Here is a 21,833-nt window from a genome sequence, read left to right as displayed (position 1 = left end):
TTCTACTATTGATAGCCATGGCAGAGTGCTAAATAATTTGAATTTGAGAATGTCCAGGCAGATAGGTGGCTTGTTTCCATTTTTGTTCCTACATACATAGAAAGATCTATAAAAAGATATATATTCAAAGAGATCAAAGAAGATTGGTGACAGCATATTGTTCGCTACTTGATAATTATTGCATGCAAAATGAGAAAAATTTATTCCTAACTATAAATAAAAACAGATGTTTCTGTGTGGAAAAAAATATCAGAGTTGCTAACAGAATTCTGGTGAGAGGTAGTTTTATCATTTTACAACTCCTGCTGTTCTGTGCGGACTGAGCTTGCTATGGATCTAATAGGGGCTATTATGAGTTTGTGGATATTTTAGACAGCGAAAGATAAAGATGTCCCTGCTGGATTGTCTCCTCTGGAAAAGCGTAACTTCCTAGTTCACAGAAATAAAGAATTGTGACTGGAGTGGAGGTGGGGGTGTGTGTGGCAGTTTAAAACTGCACCTTTCTAAATCAATTTATTTCAATGGATTCTTTTGCCATCAACACACATCTGACTTATGGTGGCTCCTGGTGGGGTTTTCAAAGCAAGAGACTTTCAGAGGTAGTTTGCCATTGCTTGTCTCCGTGTCAGGATCCTGGTATTCCTTAAACATCTCACAACTCTTAAACATCTCACATCTCACAACTTTTTGACGAAGTTCCTCACCAGAGACTGTTGAGAAAACTCAGCAATGAAGGAATAAGAGGGGAAGTCCTCCTATGGATTAAAAACTGGTTGAGGAACAGGAAACAAAGGGTGGGTATAAATGGGAAGTTCTCACAATGGAGAGATGTAAGGAGTGGTGTCCCCCAAGGATCCGTTTTGGGACCAGTGCTCTTTAACTTATTCATAAATGACCTGGAAGTAGGGGTGGGTAGTGTGGTGGCTAAGTTTGCAGATGATACCAAATTATGTAGGGTGGTAAGAACCACAAAGGATTGCGAAGAGCTCCAAGTGGACCTTGATAAATTAGGTGAGTGGGCTAAGAAATGGCAAATGCAGTTCAATGTAGCTAAATGTAAAGTGATGCACATAGGGGCAAAAAATCGAAACTTCACATACACGCTACAGGGGTCAGTGCTATCAGTCACAGACCAGGAAAGGGATTTGGGCGTCTTAGTTGATAGTTCCATGGGAATGTCAACTCAATGCATGGCAGCTGTGAAAAAGGCAAACTCTATGCTGGGGATCATTAGGAAAGGAGTTGATAATAAAACTGCAAGGATTGTCATGCCCTTATATAAAGCAGTGGTGCGACCGCACTTGGAGAACTGTGTTCAGTTCTGGTCGCCACATCTCAAAAAGGATATCGAAGAGATAGAAAAAGTGCAGAGAAGGGCAACGAGGATGATTGAAGGATTGGAGCACCTTCCTTATGAGGAGAGGCTGCAGCGTTTGGGACTCTTTAGTTTGGAGAGGAGACGTCTGAGGGGGGATATGATTGAAGTCTATAAAATTATGCATGGGGTAGAAAATGTGGACAGAGAGAAATTTTTCTCTCTTTCTCACAATACTAGAACCAGGGGGCATTCATTGAAAATGCTGGGGGAAAGAATTAGACTAATAAAAGGAAACACTTCTTCACGCAACGTGTGATTGGTGTTTGGAATATGCTGCCACAGGAGGTGGTGATGGCCACTAACCTGGATAGCTTTAAAAAGGGCTTGGACAGATTTATGGAGAAGTCAATCTATGGCTACCAATCTTGATCCTCCTTGATCTCAGATTGCAAATGCCCTAGAAGACCAGGTGCTCAGGAGCAGCAGCAGCAGCAGAAGGCCATTGCTTTCACATCCTGCATGTGAGCTCCCAAAGGCACCTGGTGGGCCACTGCGAGTAGCAGAATGCTGGACTAGATGGACTCTGGTCTGATCCAGCAGGCTAGTTCTTATGTTCTTATGTTCTTAACCAAATACTTGCCAGACTCGACCCTGCTTATTAGCTTCTGAGATCTGATGAGATCAGGCTAGCCTGGGCGATCCAGGTGGGAGCTCAATGGACTCCCAGGGGTACAATTCTGTTTAGGATTTTGTCAGTTTTTTATCTCAGTCCGTTGGTTAGTAGTTAGGTTTGGGGAGGTGGGTTAAAAAGTCAACGACTTACCTTTAGTAATTGAAATAGTGAGGAGTGACAATACAACAAGATACAAAAAGTGAAATTTTCTTCTTTATTCTACATTGTTTATTGTGTATTATCATTCAATAAAAAGCTTCGTTTACACTGCTACTATCCAGGAGGGGTAATTTAAATTCAGAGACATCTGCTTTTATTCATGTATCACCTTCTGATTTTTAGGGGTGTCATCTTACATTCAAAGGTCATCTTCCTTTCAAGTCCTCCAGTCAATAAAAAGGACCAAACTCCAGAGTTAACTTGTAACCTGTGTCACCGTTCCAGTTCTTCACACAGCTGTTAGGTTTTCTAGCTGTCAAATCACTCACAACACCATAGAAACCTGAAAAAAGTATACTTTTTGAGATCCATAAATGATTCATAAGGTATCAAATCCCTTTTAAGCCCTCTTTTAGATAGTTTTGCAGCTAGAAAACTCCACAGTTGTAGGTACTAAAATACAGGAATGGAATTTTTTTGGCTGAATCTGAATTAAATGTAATATTTTCTTCGATCAAATCACAACAGCAGTCTAAATGGCATTTCCATAATGCTGACATTCCTTCTTTGAAGGCCTTACTGCTAATGCCAATGGTGAGATTGCAGAGGTGAGGCTACTCTATGCTGATACCTATTCCATATATCCTTAATAGAACCAATAACCCGGTAATCTTTGAAATGATATTTTCCACTTCTTGATCTCTTTAACAGAAACTAGCTCTTCAAAAGAGCAGAAAAAAAAAATTTGCTCCCATTTCATCAGATTTCCCTTTCGTATTCCATGATGATGACATCACTTCCAAAATGATGGAACTATGCCTAGGACAGGGGTCTGCAACCTGCGGCTCTTTCATCCTTGTTCTGCGGCTTCACATGGCTTGGGTCCTCTCAGCCTCCTTCAGAGAGTCGCCCTAAGGGTTAATGGGAAAGAGTCCCCGTTCCTAGAGAGACACAGCCCGAGATGGCTATCCCAAGCCACTTCTGGTTTCCCTGTCCCAGCTGCCTAGTTGGCTGATGCCGGTGATGACAGTGCGGGGCGGGAGCATCGCTGGTGGAATTGTTTGCTTCCACATTGCCAAGGAGGGCAGGAGAACATGGGGAAAGCCTTGCATGTGGATCTTGCAAGGTTTACTTCAGTGTAAGCCAGTGGAGAGTAAGCTTGTAGATCTTGGAAGGGAGGAAGGCCAGAATCATCCTCAGCCATGGTTGTCATGGGTTGCCAACTCCTGGCGGGCAAATCTTAGGACATTTGGGGGTAGATTCTCAGAAGCTGTGGCTTTTGGGACCAGGGCAGGGGTCATGCTCAGTGAGGAATATAGCTGTCGAGTCCACCCTCCATGGCAGGCATGGAGGTCTGTTATTATTTTTTAAGAGTTCAAAATGTTCAAAATGTGTTCTTTACATAAATAAAATATAATTTTCTCTGTAGAATTTCATAAGTAACACACTATAATTGTTTATACAAAGCATAAAGGTAGAAAAACAATATATACAGTGTTATCTTCATTTTAAATATCAAAAAGTATTTGAGGCTCCAAGTGTTTTCTTTTCCATGGAAAACAGGTCCAAATGGCTCTTTGGGTGTTAAAGGTTGCTGACCCCTGGCCTAGGATCTCCAGGTCCTCCCGACCGAGGCTTAAAATGGGGCCTAGGCCTCATTGTCACTTGCATGATGACATCACTTCTGGAAGTGACATCATCACATCACAAATACCAAGCAAGAAGTTCTTATATGTTGGGAAAACCTCTCTAGGAGAAGCCGTTTTTACCACAGAGTTTTGCTCAAATACCAGAGTGTCTTCCTCATTGCCACCTGTGTGATGACAATACTTCTGGAAGTGATGTCATCACTCAGGTGACATTGAGGCCTAAGCCTCATTTTAAGCCTGGTAAGATACCCACTGGTCAGTTGGATGGTACTGAGGCGAGGGGCCCAAAATGAGTTGGCAAGCTTAACAGTGCCACATCTAGTATAGCTAATTTGGCTTTACTTCATTTTTCCTGGCCTGATCATCAAATCACTTTGAGCTTTCTTCTTTTAGCTGTTGTATGGTCTGATCCTTCCTTTTCAAGGGCTCAGCAGGCAAATGTCACCCAACTTTGTAGCCTACTCCCGTAAAGAATTAATGACCGGGGAATTTAGCTGCAGACTATGGATGTGGCCATACAGATCGCACCTCCATTTTCTTTTCACCTTCCAGTAAAAACATCTTCGGCATTCATGTAGCTCTCCAGTCTATCAAGTTCACTAGATTCAATCCTATTAAAGAGTTGTCAAAAGCTAGTGTTGCAAAAATGTTGCTTGACTGTCCGCTGTGTAGAAAATAAAACACTGTTCTGCCAGTGTGAAGCCCCAGATTGAACTATCCTAGGTTGCTGTCAGAGAATTTCAAGTCACTTTCAGGACCTGAAACCTATCACGGAAGATAATAATAAAATAATTACGCAATACGCAGAATTTTGGACTGTACCAGTTGAAGATGAAGGGTTAATTTTTTTAAAAAAATATTCTCCTATAAACAACTCCGATCGATCACATAAGGGAGAAAAAACTGCATAACAACTCCTTTATCATTTGCTAATTTACAAAATGCACTAATTTTATGTGGAGAGTGTTCTATTGGAAGCTCTACCTTTGCCAACCTTTTGGTCAGCTTACTATTTTTTTGAAAGGAAAGCGTTCGGATTCCATTACATTTGGTGTTGCTGGAAATGTTCTGTAGTGAGGCTCAAGAGTTACGACTCAAGTTATGATGAAAGCTCTTTTAGAGAGCACATTAATCCCGTATGGAAAAATGAAAATTCTTTGCAATCAATGAGTCTGTGAGAAGCAAAACCAGTAATGGGAGAAGTGAGAACCAAGCTAGAGTCATTTGCTACGCAGCAAAGATGCATACCATTGCTACTGGAAGCTGAGAGAGACTAAGGCCGTTTCCGCACGGCCTTTTTATGGCGCCCTGGGAACGGTAAAAACGCCGTTCCCAGGGAGCCATTCGCACAGGCGGCGCTGCTGCTAAGCAGCAGCGCCGACCTGGCGTCGCTTCCCCTCCCCCAGGGCGGCATCAAGCAGCCCTGAAAAACAACCCTTTAAAGGGTTGTTTTTCCCTCAACAGCATGTTCCGGGCGGCGCGGTGCGAACAGCACCGCCGGGAACACGCTGTTTCCCTTCCCTGTCCGACTCACCGTGTCCCCGTCGTCGGCCTGCTGGCCGTCGAAGCCCCGCCCACGCTGTCCTCCGACCCCTGGAGGTCGGAGGGCAGCGTGGGCAGGGCTTCGATGGCCAGCAGGCCAACGACGGGGACATGGTGAGTTGGACGGGGAAGAGGGCAGAGGCGGCTCCATGCGGAGCCGCCTGCCGTCCTCTCCGGAGGCCGCACGCACGTGTGCGTGCGAACAGCCTCCGCCTCCACGCCGGCAGAATTCTTGCCGGCGTGGAGGCGCCTGGGGGGCCGTGCAGAAATGGCCTAAATAAATATTTGAGTAACATGAATTCAGGGTTGAGATAAATGCGTTTTGAGGAAAGCATGAGGAATATCTCAGCCAACTCGGAAGGGCGATCTATTGATTTTATTATCTTGATGACCTTGTACTCTCAGATAGTGGTTTCTAAAGTGGAGCGCCTGTCATCAACATGGGTCACTTCAAAACTGAATATAGAAACCTAGCCGCTCTTCCATCAATATTTGTCCATGTGCTGAGAATGCAAAAGGGCACACAACTTCCTCTATAAACTAGCCTTTGGTTGAGTGTAGGAAGATTTGAAAATAGGCCAAGAACCGTAGAAACAATACTTATCCGAATGGTTCAGGCTAGTCCAATTTTGTCAGCTTTCAAAAGCGAAGCAGAGTCAGCCCTAGTTAATATTTAGATGGGAGACTACCAAGCAAGTTCAGGATTCCTATGCAGAGGCAGACGATGACAAACCACCTCTAAACATCTCCCACTTTGAAAACTCCAAGTGGGAGTTTGCAACCTGCGGCTCTGGCAGGGGCTAATGGGAATTGCAATCCATGAACATATGGAGAGCTGCAGGTTGCAGACCCCTGCTCCAAGCAGCCGCTTCCGCTGGCCCCTTCCGCTGGCCCCTTCCGGGCTTCAAAAGCCCTTCCCACGCTGAAAGCCGCTTCCTCAGCCGGCCCTCTACATTCACTGGGCCTATAGCAGCATCTATATCCTAGACCTACCGTTCTCCCTGGGGGTGGAAGAATTTAATATTAGGCACCGGGCGCCACCTACACCTATGCCTATATTTATTTTACATTTAAATGCTAATGTTTAGCTAGTTTTCGCTGCTTTTATAAGTTTTAGCCTATTTATGATGTTTTAAAATTGTATTTATTATCTGCTGTACACCGCCCAGAGCCCCTCGGGGATGGGGCGGTCTAGAAGCCCAAAGTATAAATAAATAAATAAATAAAATGATGCTTTCTACCACACAACCACCAGAGATAAAAGAAAGCCGTTTTGTGTTTTTAATATTCATTTCTTGTTTCAGATCTCATGCCAGTAGGTCATTTGCTTGAGCGAGAAAGAGAAAATAAGAAGCAGAACATATTCTAAAAGACAATGGAGTTGACTCTGAATGGGGTCATCCCACTGGAATTGACATTAAAAAATAAGGAAGGGACCACTGATGATTTTACTTTATTGAAAGGAAATCCCATAGTCAGAGGTAGCGAAATTTGGACACCCAGTACTGGAAGGCAACATCAGGGGAAGGTTTTGGCTGTGTGCCCTGTTTGTTGGTCCTCCAGGGATTTTGGCATGAAAGCTTGGCATGAAAGATGGACCAACAGTCTGACGCAGCAAGCCTTTAATCATCTAAAGCGACTTCCCAATGTCAAGATTTGTGATAATGCTAAGCTTTGTAGATGATAGAGCAAGAGATTTTTGTCCCGAGTTTTTTTCAAAATTAGTTCAGACCCCTAGACTCCAAAACAGATCTGAAAAAGAAAAAAAAAGGACTCAGCTCTTTCCCTTTCAATAGCTGTAGATCACAGGTGCAAAATCCCTAAGAACTGTGGGGGAAACATGTAACCCTCAGAGGTATTTTATGTGGCCTGCAGCCCATCCCCTGAGGGTGCGTGGGGGGGGGGGGTACCACCACAGCAACATTCTGACCTGTCCCCAAGCCTTTTCATCACATCTCTTCTATGGGTCGTGGCAAGAAGTTTCCTATTCCATGGGAAGATAGGAAACTTCTAATCGCTTCCCACAGCAGGAATGGAATGAAAAATGTACGAGGAAGGTGCCTGTCAGGTGTTTTCAGCCTAAGAAGTGGCACTGTGATAATACTCTCACATTTCTCCACTGTATCTCCAGGTGTTGCAACTAAAACACAACCCCCGCCCCACCCCCAACCCTGGCAATACAGAATTTTTTCTGTGTTGTTGGGAGGGATCAGACTGTCTGGATTTCAGTCCTGACAACAGCTGAGAAATAACATTCTGACACACACGCCCCAACAGTTACAGGTAAAAATGAAGCCAGGTGCTGCTACAGGACCACCCATTATGTCTGGTCAACCAATTATGGCCCACATTTAACTGTGCACCCCTGCTCTAGATGTTCACACTATCAAGTATTGCCATGAGTCATAGCCAACGTATGGTGAACCCATAGGATTTTCAAGGCATGATGAGGTTTGCTGGTGCCTATCTCTGCGCTGGTCTTCCTGATGGTTTCACATCTGAATATTAACCAGCGCCAACCCTGCTTAGCTTCTGCATTCTGATGAGATCAGGCTAATCTGGGCTAACCAGATCAAGACCACTGCGACAATTTTATTTTATTTTGCATTGTATTTGTATCGGTTTTCTCAGTCAACTGCAGTCCTCAAAGTGGACAACAATAAAAACAAAATACAGCAATAAAAATGCTAGAAAAATATTCTGAGGTTTCAAATAGAACAAAACAAATATAAAGCAAAAGTCCACAGTGCCACAATCTAAGTGGCTTAAACAAATAAAAAACTTTGCAAAGTAAAAAAAAAACCCAATATTCCACAACCTTGGTACTGCTACCATTATGAGTCACTGTTCATTTTACTTCTGATGGTGTAGCTACATGAAGCCAGCTGAGGGAGAGGCAGCGTGTATGGAAGAAGATGGTCTTTCCGGTATCTTGGATTCACACCACTCAGGGCCTTTGAAGTTAAAACCAGCATCTTACTGTCAACCACTGAAGCTGTTGCACTACTACATTAAGATGATCTAAGAGTTTGTACTGGCAACCACATTTTGGACCAGCTACAGTTTCTGAATCAACGGCAGCCAAACACGAAGTGCATTTTATTTCAGCAGCTCAATCCAGAAGTCAGAATGTGATGATTAACTGTAGAGGAAAAATAAAGATTAGTGGACTACCTGGAGATCATAAGAAAGAATTCTGGGCCACATCCAGCTCTGTTTCCAGACTGCAAACTGCATCTTTGAGGGAAAAGGCAGTTATTAAAGTTAGCTTTGAGGCTGTTTGATGTGCATATCAGCATTTTTAGGGTATTATAAGTTTAAAAGAAAAGGGTGGTCACAGTCAACTTATGGCACCTGTAGGATTTTCAAGGCATGAGAAGAACAGAAGTGGTCTGCTACAACCTGCCTAGCATCCCCGACTTCTTTAGTGGTCTCTCACCCAAGTACAAGCCAGTATCTATTATATAATGAAATTAGAAGATTGTGCTCAAGCTGGAAATGTGGTTGATAACATTTTAATAAATTAACAGAATTTGAGATAAAGCTTTCATTCCCCAATGCTCGACAGCCAGATTTTCTGCAATCTTATGAATTAAGCTGCTTGCTGAACTACGTCCAGACATACCTTAACACGGATTTGCAGAAGACCCTGGTGCAGCTATCATTCATGTTCAGTTGTGTGTGTCTTCCCACAGTCTCTAGTCAGAACTGCTTTGCATGAGTGCGGAATGATGTTAAGCTGTATCTTTGAAAAGGCTAAAAATTTACCTTCAGAAGCCCCACCAGTACCATGGAAACCATGCGTGTTCGCTTTAGCAAGTGTGAGCACATCATGGGTTGCATGCACAAGAAACATAGGGCACTTCCGAACATGCAGAATAATCCACTTTCAATGCACTTTGCACTTGGATTTTACTGTGCGAAATAGCAAAATCCACTTGCAAACAATTATGAAAGAGCATTGAAAGTGCGTGTGCGAAAGAGCCAAAACTCTCTATACCCAGGACTTTATTAGAACCATTTTCAAATTCCAGTATGCCAAAGTAGTGGGTGTTCACCCTCACCGGTGCTCGTGAACTCATCTAGAAAAAGGGTGTGTGCGTGGGGGGAATACTAAGAGTTTGACCTTAATGAAAATCTCTGCTGATTTTCTCCAACATTCCTCCCATTATAAACCTCTAGTTCTCTTGGCATGGTCAAATGTCCATGGAGCAGTATTTTGGGGACTGGAGGGAAGTCTCTTTCCACTGACAGAAATCCCCTCTGTGAACTGAAATTTTCGTGGGATTCTATTTAAGACTACCCAAAGTCCCAGTGAAGAATATTTGGTGGTGGGGAGTGGCCTCAAGTTGCAGCCAACTTACTGCTACCCCTTGTGGGGTTTTCATGAGCAAGAGATGAACGGGGGGGGGGGGGTTGCCAAAGTCTCCCTCTGTGTAAACAACAGCTGAATTCATTGGCAGTCTCTCAGTGAAATACTAACAAGGGCTAACCCTACTTAGCTTCCAAAATTTGACAAGATGGGACTAGCACAGGGGGCTGTAACCTGTGGCTCTCCAGATGTTCATGGACTACAAATCCCATCAGCCCCTGCCACAATGGGAGGGTGGCCTGCCGCAAGTTGCAGACCCCTGGACTAGCATAACCCATCCAAGTCAGAGTCAGCGGACATTTACTTTCCTTTTCCAAAATTCTTGTAAGAAAAACTAACTTGACATGAAATGCCCATGAAGCTGACTGCTCAGAAAAAAACACATCAACAAGTATTTTAGATGGTTTTGCATCAAGAAATAGGGTATTAGGACTAGGGAGCATTTTATACTCAGATGTTATGGACTACAATTCCCATCGGGAATTGTTGTCCATAACATCTGGAGTGCCAAAGGTTTGCCACCACGGCAATAGGGGGAGAAAAAAAATAATATACATTAAAATTATACAGATTCTATAATCAGGAGAGAAATGGAGATTTGAGAGCAACGTTGTCCAACCGCAACAAAATAAGACAGCATCAAAATAAATGATTCAAAGTTTTCAAAACACAGTTTAAATTAGATTAACACAAAGCAAACAGGATGGAAAGAGAAAGCTGTGTGGAACAGGTGTAGGTGTGTGAAAAATGACCTGTTAAAACATAATTGAATAACTAAGCCAGTAAATGACAACATAAACTACTATTTACAAAACAGCTTTTCTGCAAAGACCTGTGAGGAGAGAATGTGTGATCTTTTCTTCATAAATAAACAGCAGAAAAAAATATCTATATATGTCTTTTTTCTTACAGGCATTACTATTTGCTTTAATTCCAAATACACGAAGGGAGAGAACGCTTTCAAAGTAACCAGAAAACCTATGGTTGAAAAAACAAGCAAGTTTCTGTAAAACTGGCAGGAGGAGAACAGGGCAGTAAAAAAATAACACTGAGGCACAAGCACTCTGCCAACCAAGCCCAGGAGCTATGCTGAAGGGAAGCAAATGGTATGCAAATTAGGCTTGATATCTTCCTGCTGGGGGCAGATTTTCTGCCTCCAGTTCCATTGCTTGTCACCACTTAGCTGGACAGAAGGAGGAAATGCCCAGCACAATGGGAGGGTGGCCTCAATTGACATCCCAAGTGATGATGTTGCTTCCAGTGCAATCTGGAAATGATGTCATAATGTTTGGCAATGTGCTAGCATTTGCCCACAACTCTATGGTTAAACCATAAACTATCATGCCCCACACCTCATCTCCTGTCGCTTCCCCCGGCCATGCCTGGCAGTCATATTTGCCATCCAGCTTTTCATCCAAGATGTCACAAGGCGAACAGGAATTTTGTTTGGAGGACTGCCCCACAGTTCCTCCAAACTGTGAAAATAAATGCCTACCTCACAGTTTAAAAGAAAGAGATAGCTGGATTCAAAGACAGACCTTCATGAACATCAGTTCACAACTGTAGGAATTTAAAGAGAGAGACTTCTCCCATAATGTACACCAAGGGTTTCCAACTCTATTCAACCCACAAGAACTTCTGAAATCTTCAGAAAGGGTAGTGGGTGCCTTCACAAAATGGCTACAGTGGAGTATAGGACCAAAGATTAAAAAGGAGGGTTGGGTCAGTTCTTTCTTCAGGGAAGAGATGCAAATTGGATTTTGTTTGTGAAGAAAGGAAAGAGCTTATTCTCACAGCATGGCCACACAGAGAGACTACCAAGCCCAAAGGAAATGAAGAAGTCAGTACCTATGGTCAAGTCACATGTGCATGTCTCCAATGCACCTGTCTGGGATCAGCTCAGCACTTTGGTTGACTCAATTAGTAAATGAGCACCAAGAAAACCACAGGCAGCACTCTGGCACACACAGGCTCTATGTTGGGGACTGCTTACGTGCAACATCAAGTGCCCAAGCTTGGGCGCGGGGGCGGCGCCCTAGTCCAGACTTCCCCGCAAGCCTGCTGCACAGACGGGGGCCACAACGGGCTTGGAAGGAGGGACGGATTCACAGCCCACGGGCGGCAGTGGGGAGGAGGATCACCACATCAGGTATGCTCCAACCCTAATCACCCCACCTTCATATCAGAGACACAAATCACTTCTTCACTCAGAAGGACATTTACCAGCTTGAGTACAGTGGCTGCAGCAACTATCCACAGAACTCAGGAAATCCAATCTAGTTCTGGAAATGAAGTCAGGAATTCCAATCCAGTTCTGGAAATGTAAGCATAGTTTTATCACTTGTTGGAGTTCAGGTGGGTAGGTATAGATACTCACCTGAACTCACATGCCATTGGAAGCAAAGCATGGAGGAGAGATGTGCATTTGTGTGACCATCCAATTTATGGCATTTACATTCTGCAAATAGTTTCAGAGGATAGTCATGCTAGCCTGCAATAAAACAGCTAGATTTGAGTCCTGTACTTTTTTGAAGATGGCCCGGAGTGGGCCTGAGGAACCACAAGGGAGGAAAGAAGGGAACATTTGAGCCAGGTGAATAAGAGCTGGGTTGAGCATCTTGTCACATACTGCCCTTTCAAAAACATGCAGTCACTCACCAAAAGTAAGAGCTTTCTTTAAGAAGAAGTCTCCATTTATCGAAACAATTTCTGCTTAAAACACGCTGGTGGAAAGGGGAACCATTCTTAGGTGGACATCTGACCCAATGTATGTAGGAGTTGCATGGCAGACTCGAGCACTACCAGTTGGGGCGCTGCCTGTAGGAAAGGAGGTTATCTCCTAGAATGCAAACACCTGAGGGTGATTAATGGCTGATATAACAAGCACCAGCTGTGGGCTAGGAAGATCAGATAACTGAGGAGGACATCAAGGCTTGGGATCATCTTTGCTATAATGTGCTCAGAGGTTTAGCTTCTTAAGGACTATTATCCAGTCTCTCTTGATCACCTAAAGAGACTTCCTTTGGCTCCTGAATAAAAAAGCTATTGGACTTTCTTAACATCTTGCAGCCGGGAGCTTTCTTGTGTTTTATTCTGTCTGGAGGAGGAAACTCCTACAGAAGAGATTATTTCTTTGGAAGCCTCCGAGAAAGCCGTTTGTTATCTGGCATGCGAAGCTACCAAGAGACCAGAACGACATCACAGGCTCATACACCCAACATTAAAAAAAAAAGTCCGGGTTCAAGATAAACATGTTTAAAAAACATTTACTTACAAAAATGTGAGAATGTATGTACAGCTTTTAGCTTCTTTCTAATCTAGCATATTCTTCCTTCCTTCTCTCCCCCCAGTTCAGACCATCACTACACACACGAATGCATAAACACATGTGACATCTGGACTTGAGAAGATAATCACAATTCTTAAGTGGCACAGAATTAACAACCAGACACTTCCAGCCTTGATTCGCAACAGAGAATTCCCAGTGAATACCAAGAAATATCCTTGGTGACATCAAAGAAGGAAGATAAAGTAACTTGAAAGTCAGTATGTTCTTCACAGGACAAGAACTACTAATACCAAAAGACCAAGTCAAAGGTCACAAGATTGGCCTGTATCCATCACAATCTACCCCTCCTTTTTCGTGTGTGCAAATATGTTAAAACCTGGACTTGGCCAGAGCTGCAAGTCTTGGTGTGACCCAAAGGGCTCTTGGCCCTTGCCTCTTAACCTGTGGCCTTCTATGAACTGTGCTGACAGAACCAGTCCCTTGATGCCCTTGTGCTTCATCATCTGTTTTAAATCTGGACTGCAAACTTATTGGGTCATGCATTTTTAACTTTGTGTTAATGTAGGGTGACCAGATGGTCACCTTTGTGAACCGGGAGGGGGTAGGCAGGGCGGGAAACGGCAGCGCCCCAGAAGGCCGTGCGCTCCTGCGGCCGCGCGCGCGGGAGGCTGCCGCACTGCCTTTTGCCCCAGAAGGCAGTGCGGCAGCCTCCCAAAAATCAGGACAATGGAACTAACCCGCGGGACGCGGGACAAATTGTGTGAAGGCGGGACTGTCCCGCCAAAAGCGGGACGTCTGGTCAGCATATGTTAATGTGTATTTTACTTTGTAAGCCATTTGAGTCCTGGATGGAAGGATGTTTGAGATATAGTGGGGAGACAATCAGAAGGATGGATTAGGTTGAGCTTGAAGAGGAGGACAATCCTGTTGAATTATGGGCTACATTCAGCAAGGAGCACTGTAAGGTGGCAAACTGAATAGAGGAGCCGCAGCAAAACACATGCAGATTCTTCATGTGACCAAGCTGCTGACTTTCATCAAGCTGATCCGTCTGGAAGGGAAAAGTCACAAATATTCTTATGCTAAATGGTTTAGCCTCCTGTCATTCGCTTTAAGATGGCTGTGCAACACATAGGCATTGATGACATTCGCTTGGCAGCAAGGTCTTTTCTGTCCTCAACTAAACAGCATCCCAAAGGGCTTTTTAGAGCATAGGGCATGAAAGGAGCGCGCACTAGAAAAATAGTGTTAATTCTGCATTGTAATATAAGAAAAGGATGTGTATCTGTTTTAAGAATCCTTGGAAATGTCTTATCTGGAAGACTTGTGGAGTTCCATTTCCATTAAGATTTAAGCGGATGTCCACCAGTTTTCATGCGTGGAAAATGGTGGATTTTTCTGAGTGTATGTTTTTTCACCAACCAGTACCAAATATCAGGGAACCCAGTTCATCCTATTGTCCAAAGACTTGGCAATTTTCAACTGAGTTGGAGAAAGACTTCTAATCCAATAGCCCCTTGAAGAAAGCGTTGCAGCCATCTTCTGTGCAGAGTTGAAAAAAGTGCTAAAACAGCCACCAGTTTCTGGTTTTTTTAAAAAAAAAAACCAAACCCCACGCTGCGGGGGTGCGTTGGCATAAACGATGCTGACAAACCCCCTGGGACCATTTGCACAGATGGTCTCGGTAGGGGTGGGGAAGACGGTGCAGCCTGCGCAGAGGCATCTTAATCCCCCGAACGCCTTACCATCCCCTCTGGCCTTCCGGCGCGTAGCACAGGCCAGGGGACATGCCCCCTGCCCTGCGTGACAGCTCTGGAGTCACGGGGGGCGTGTCCCCTGGCCTGTGCGACACGCAGAAAGGCCGGAGGGGACGGTAAGGCGTTCAGGAAACGGGGGAAATAGCGCCTTCCAGCCACTGCCGTTCTCACGGCAGCGGTTGGAAGATGCTGCTTCTGAAAAACCTCGCTCCCTGAAAGCAGCGTCTTTGCGCCGCTGGGGGGAAGTGAGGGCGGCGCCTCCCATGCAAACAGCTCCCTAGCTCCCTAGCAAAAATGCTGTCCCTAGGACGCTGTTTTTGGCCCGTGCGGAAAGGGCCTCAGTAACTGAAAGTAAAAGTAGTCCTTCCAGAAAGTCCTTCTAGTAGGGTGCCCACTGTCCACATACTGCAGTGTGAAAGCAAAGAAGTCTACCTATCCAAATCTCATCAGTGAAAAATGTGACACTGGTGGAAAATAGGTAACCCACTAACTGAAAGCAACCAGAAAAGTCAACAAACCAAGGAGGAAAAAAATCCTTTCAACAAAAAGGAAGAAATACACTTTTCAGGAGCACAAAAAAGGAGTCGAAATATCCCTTCCTCTCTCAAGCTGACCTGGCCACTGTGATCCATGCAACGGTCACCTCCAGGTTAAACTATTGCAACTCGCTCTTCGCGGGCCTTCCCTTGCGCTTGATTCGGAGATTTAAAATGGTCCAGAATGCAGCGGCTCGTATGCTTACAGGAAGTGCCATGCGAGAACACATTACACCTGTGCTCAGCCGCCTGCACTGGTTACCAGTTGAATACCGAATCACTTTCAAGGTGTTGGTGTTAACCTTTAAGGCCTTGGCTTGCTGACCTGGGACCTCCGTGATCTCGCGGGACCGCTCTTTACCCTATATATATCCCTAAACCGGCCTCTGCGCCAGCAGAGGCCAATTCTACTGCAGTGATCCCTTGGCCCCCTCAATGACACGGCAGGTTGGCTCTCTTACCAGGGCCAGAGCTCTTCACAGCTCTGGCCCCGGCCTGGTGGAATGCTCTACCACCACCTGTCCAGGACACCCTGCTGGCGGGACCTGCTTTGCTGGAGTTCTGCAGGGCCTGTAAAGACCTGAAACTGTTCCGCACGGGCCTTCCGGAGACCATTCAGCCGTTGATGAGGGGCCCCTCCCTCCCTTTTTTGTTCCCTCACTCTGATAATAACATCATTGAATCCTACCACCCCTTGGGGTTGAGGAGTTAATAGTGGATGCCATCATGTACTAATACTAATTTTAATGCTGCATTTTAATGGGGAAGGTTTATATTTTATCTTTTAGAGCCTGTATTATTTAACTTATTGAATTTTAACTTGATTTGTTATACTGCGCTCTACTTATGTTGTTCACCGCCCTGAGCCCTTAGGGGGAGGGCGGTCTATAAACCGAATATATAAATAAATAAATAAATATAAAATAAAGCAAACATTAGACTAGTCAATCAATATTAATAATAAATCAGACCAGTCTGCCAAAAAGCGTCATCTAGGTCCCAGGGGTAATATTGGCTAGGATAGAAGTCTTTCCCCAGGGAATGGAGAGAAACATTATTTAAAAACAACAATACCACACAGGCAGGTAGGCTGTTTCCCACATTAATAATTCCCGATGATTAATTCACATTGTAAAATGATCTAGGAGTCATTCTCAGAAATCTTTGATTGCCTCAGATATAGTCTACTTGACTCAATGCCAGATAAATAAGGTGATTTTTGGGACCAGCAGTCTCCAGCTGCCCTGAACTAGGTGGCCCAGGCTAGCCTGATCTCATCAGATCTTGGAAGCTAAGCAGGGTCAGTCCTGGTTAATAGTTGGATGGGAGACCCCTAGGGTTTCTATGCAGAGGCAGACATTGAAAAACCATCTCTGTCATCTTTTGCCTTTAAAACCCTATGGGTCTTTATAAGTTTGCTGCAACTCTAGGATTTGCACCAAAGACCCATGTATACCCACGAAATGTAATGGTTAGAAATGAGTGATTCCCTGGAAAAGCAGCCAAAAGGTGGCTCATTAGTCATGGCCTACTTGCCATAAGCTAGACCAGTGGTTCTCAACCTGGGGGTCAGGACCCCTTTGGGGGTTGAACAACCCTTTCACAGGCGTCACTTAAGACTCTCCATCTGTAAAATGGATACATGTTAGGGTTAGGGGTCACCCCAACATGAGGAGCCATATTAAAGGGTCGCAGCATTAGGAAGGTTGAGAACCACTGAGCTAGACTGATTTCAACCCAAAGCTAGTAATTGGTTGCACTGTAACCAATGGAACCAAACTACTAGTTCCCCCTCTGCTTTATTAAGTCACCCGCTAGAGAGATCCAAGTAGCACTGAATCTCCGACACCATTCTTCCCAATTCACTCATCTGAAGGACTAAGTTCTTCCAATATGAATTCATTATTCTCCATCTCTTTTGTTTCTGAATGTGGAACGGCAGTAAGACGAAAGCTTGCCCTTCTGTTTATAATTAAACATCCCTCCAAAAATGCTTTTTGCTATGTGCAAGGCCATCCTCTGCTAGAGACGATGCTCATGGGGAATAAAGTGCAATAGACTGAATCATTAGTCAATAAAATGAGAGCGAAAATGCTTGGTCTATTCTTGTGCCATTATACTTGTTGACATATTAACGGCAGTCAAAATCTATAAAGTTAACTTCAGGCAAGTCAATGATTTTTTACTATGGACCTGACCTTCAATCAATTTATAGTCTCTCAGATCTATTTCTTGTATATACAGATCACTACCCTGGGAAATTTATTAAGCCAAACATCCAGGGGGAGTGAAGAAAGCTTCCTTTTAAATGAAAGATATCTTTAAGGAAGTGGACAGACACTTAAAGGAGAGAGGACTCCTAAAAAAATGGAATTGCACACAAAAATTAAAATATAAAATATTTGCACTCTGCTATCCAACAAAAAATATTTGCACTTGGCTATCAAAATGTTACCATTGCCAATATCCATGATCTAAAAGCTGTTGGATATACAGAATGGTTTTTTGTAGATGAAATATTGGGGTTGGACAGGGTTGTCAACATCAAAGTTGGGATTGGAGAGGCCCTGGAATTATAACTGGTGGCTTCTTTGGAGGGCGGATTTTATGGCATTATGTCCTGCTAAGATCTGCCCCCCCAAACACCGCCCCCCGCCCTCTGCAGCTCCACTCCCAATCTCCAGGAATTTCCCTTCATGGAGTTAGCAGTCCTCAGTTCGGAAAACACAAATACCACAACATAAACTGATTATGCGTAACTACAGTCTGGCATTTCTTACTCAAAATATGTCCACTACTGAGCATTACACAGGATCCTTGTGTGACACACACACCATCAACACAACCCCCCTCCTTCCCCCAAAAAACCACTGCTAAACATTGCTTGGTTTCCCCCCCTGGCTTTGCTGTAGGCAGTGTTCGGGAATGCTGGCAATTTATTTCAACGTACTTATGACACTGGCCTCTAACACTCACTCCAGAATGGCAACCATTCAAGAGCTCTGCCTGCTAAAACTGCATAGGCCTCCAGAATGTTTCACAGGACACAAGACGTGACCTTCACCCTGGGCTCTGCTCACAGTTTTACCTGAACCTAGATGGCCCAGACAAGTCAGATCTCAGAAGCTAAGCAGGGTCAGCCCTGGTTAGTATTTGGATGGGAGACCACTAGGGAAGTCCAGCATTGCTACACAGAACCTGGCAAAGGTAAACCACTGAATACCCTACAAGGTCACCAAAAGTTGTCTAGAACTTGGTGGCAACTTCCACTATCACATAGCATTGCTACACACGAGACTGAAGTTGCTATTCAACGTGGTACTGTAACAACCCTCATGTAAATACCTTCTCAAATGAGGGAGAGATAGAGGAAGCCACCTGCAGCTCTTGGATGCCACAGGATGATCCACTGGACAAGGCAGAGACTCCATCAGGTGCAGAGGGGGACTCTCGGGATTAAGTCATTATGCCACACCTCACTCTCACAGCATGGGATCCAAAGCTGAAATAGAAGTGGTGCAGCTGCTAGCGTCACCCCAGGGGTCATCAGAGCCCGTAGTGGCTAGAGGGAGATGCGGGAGCGATGCCGTAGCATGTGGTTGGTAGCTCAGCACCAGTCAACCTCAGCCTGGGAGCTTCAGTCACCACAGGATCAGGGCTGATATCCACATAGGCTGCCCAGCCATTGATGAGTGGACAACTTTAGCACATTGAGGAGTTACATCTGCTCCTGATCAGGATTTTCTTGACAAAAGCAGCCAGAAAAGGGTGAACCAGTGTGGAACTAACTTGCCCACAGTTCTTGTGTATTGGCTGTTGCTCTGCTACTGAGAACTCTCTATGCCAGACCATTGGGTTGAATTTGGACTTTGTTGCTTGGATTTACCTCTGACTTTCGACTGTGACCTTGTTGGTGCTTTCTGGATTTGCCTTCCTGTTTTGTAGCTTGGATTCCTGACTCTGGGCTGTGCCTTGGACTATGATTACTTACTGCCAATTGCCCCAAGGGCCTGCCTGAATCCAGCTGGGTACCTTGGAAGCACAACCTTAGGATGGACAATCTATGCAGCAGAAGACATTTGAACACACTCTCTACGCCCTGAAAAGAGAACAGAGTTCACTCTGGTTCCACCAGACTTTAAAAAAATATATGCTAGGCTCATCTTTTAACACTTGGGTAGCAGACGCTGCCCTGGTTAACAGAGATATCATTTGGCCCAACCGATATCTTTTGGTCAAGTGACTCAGGAAAAGGCTGAAAGAAATACCGATCAAATGATCAAAAACAGATCTCCCCATAAGATGCGACAGTTTATTTTAAAAGAACTTTATTACACATAAAGTTGTCGTTTCCAAGTTAGGTTACCGGTAACTCTTCATTAAAGAAGTCCAATTCGAGAATTGGCAGTGACAGAAAAACAATGTTTCTGCAGGTAATTGTTTTGAAATAATGCTGGAAGAAAATTGCATTGATCAATATGATCATTTTCCTCTTAGTTCTAATTAGTGTTTTTCTCTTCCAGGTTTTTAAAGAAAGTTTTATCTCCCACAGACACCTTAGCAGGAGCTATCAGCTTTAACAGAAGACCAAAATCCTGGCAGTGAACCATAAATTGACCATTTCCATAAAAAGAACTGCTAAATGAGAAACCATGTGCTGGGTATAAAACTAATTTCATGCTTTCAAAAGCACACAGTGGCTTCTAGCAAGATAGTGGCCCTGGGACTTGCAAAGACAGATTGGCTAACGCAAATGGGGCTGCTCCTGGCTAGTCATGCTTTACATGTACTGTCAAGCAAATGGAAATTCTCGAATCTTCTGGCAAACAAACATGTTCTTATCTATCACTCTGCGGTCTGAAGCTATGAAAAAACACAACCGCTTCATGAATTTATGTACTTGGAAACAGAAGTAAGAGGGTAGGTCCATTTGTCATGAAAGATTTGTGAAGTTACTAACACTGAACAGATTTTTGTCAACAGAAAAGATACTTTATCATAACTGCTCACATTGTTCTCTTCTTTTAGGACAAAGACCTAATCCCACAAGTAAAGTTACAGGTACTTCAAAACAACAAGCTTTTAATGAATAATTTTCACGCTGCTAATGATCGGATAGAACTTTGTAAGACAGGCAAACACGACTTAATTCTCTGCCAGACTGATCTGAAGTGTTGGAAGTTGCCAATAGGAACTTCACAGATTAGTCTCAGCAATATATTTCTGCCTTAAATAAAATTCTGGAACACTTAAAGTGTCATATTTACTTAAAGCATGGTTAGACAAGAGTGACTGTAATTTTATGCCTCTCATAGAACAAGTTGTCACTGCAAATGAATTACTGACGGTTGTCTTGCATCTGATGGGTCGCACCGTCAAATACCAACAAAGTCAGACTCTTACAGTTGCACTATGTCGTCTGTGTTGCTTTAATTTTATTAGTTTCAGGTCATGTTCGCCATTCATCTCCTGCATTCCCTCACCTCACCCCCAAGACAGGATTTAATTTCTACAAGCAGGATTTAATGCTCACAGACTGCTTTCTGACCACTATCGCAGCGACGAACGTTCTCGTTTATTAACAATCAGCAAGTCATATTACATCAACTACATCCTTCATATCTGAAATGCTTGACACACGCCTGGAATAGAGACAAGAAAGGAAATTCAACACACATTTCCTGCAAAGTTATGTTTAAAATGAAATGATAATTCTACAACCCAGTCTGATATCTCGCAAGTTTCTTTTAGTCTTGGCGTTATCTCTGTCGGCATGATTATCACACAAAAATGCCCCTTCCATAGAACGTGAGAATGCACCGGAATGCAACTCAAAGCAATTCTGCAATGCTAATTAATAAAAATAATTGCTCACCTCTGCTGGAGAATCCACTCCACATTACTGCAGTATTAAATATCCAGCTTAAAAACAAAAGCAGGGTTAGGGATACAAAACTTCCAGTGTGCAGCCAGTAAGGAAGAGGTGGCGGATGCTACAGAATTGGCTTCCCAGCCTTAATCAGTCACTTGACAGTAAACTACTATTCCAGAGCAGATTCAGACCTTCCCCAATGCTGGCTTATTTGCACTGCTCATCGAAAATCCTTCACAGACTGGCAGAATTTTAGGGAAGGACAAGCAAACTGAGTCATTTGTTAAGAAAACAGAGCAACCCCCAGTTCCACACATTTGTTCATACTGAAAAACACACACACACATTCGGCGCTGTCAAAAGGCAGAAAGTCCTCATGGTGGATTTATGCTGACAAACAGGAAACCTTAAGGATTCACTGTCAACACACTGAATCAGCCGCCTGTGATTGAATTCACAAAAAGGCAGATAATTACGAAAACGGCTCGACAGATATAGCTCCGAACCACGCAGAATGAAGAATCGTCTCCACATACTGTAGCAGCGTTAAAATTAGCTCTGGGTTTTCCACAGTGATAAAAGCGCATCCGTTTCCAATACATCGGTGTGGGGTGACTGTGGGAGGAGGTTTTAGGAAGTGAAAATAGGGACATATCAACGGAGCTT

General features: G+C 44.0%; 1 protein-coding gene across 2 annotated transcripts in view; it reads right to left on the bottom strand.

The window, feature by feature from the left end:
• ZNF385B (zinc finger protein 385B) overlaps window positions 1–21,833 on the bottom strand; it is a 314,561-nt gene that overhangs the window by 226,235 nt on the left and 66,493 nt on the right. Inside the window, exon 1 of one of the 2 annotated variants that reach the window (XM_048485737.1) lies at window positions 21,171–21,695. The exons of the other annotated variant lie outside the window; for it this stretch is intronic. Coding sequence (XP_048341694.1) covers window positions 21,171–21,195 — 25 coding nt within the window. The 5' untranslated portion in view covers window positions 21,196–21,695. Of the gene's footprint in view, window positions 1–21,170; window positions 21,696–21,833 lie in introns of those variants that run through there. 2 annotated transcript variants of the gene reach the window in all.

This window comes from Sphaerodactylus townsendi, linkage group LG02, assembly GCF_021028975.2.
Source record: "Sphaerodactylus townsendi isolate TG3544 linkage group LG02, MPM_Stown_v2.3, whole genome shotgun sequence".
NCBI lineage: Eukaryota > Metazoa > Chordata > Lepidosauria > Squamata > Sphaerodactylidae > Sphaerodactylus > Sphaerodactylus townsendi.
The sequence above is the reverse complement of the archived record's forward strand: the minus strand, read 5'-3'. Positions and strand labels throughout refer to the sequence as shown.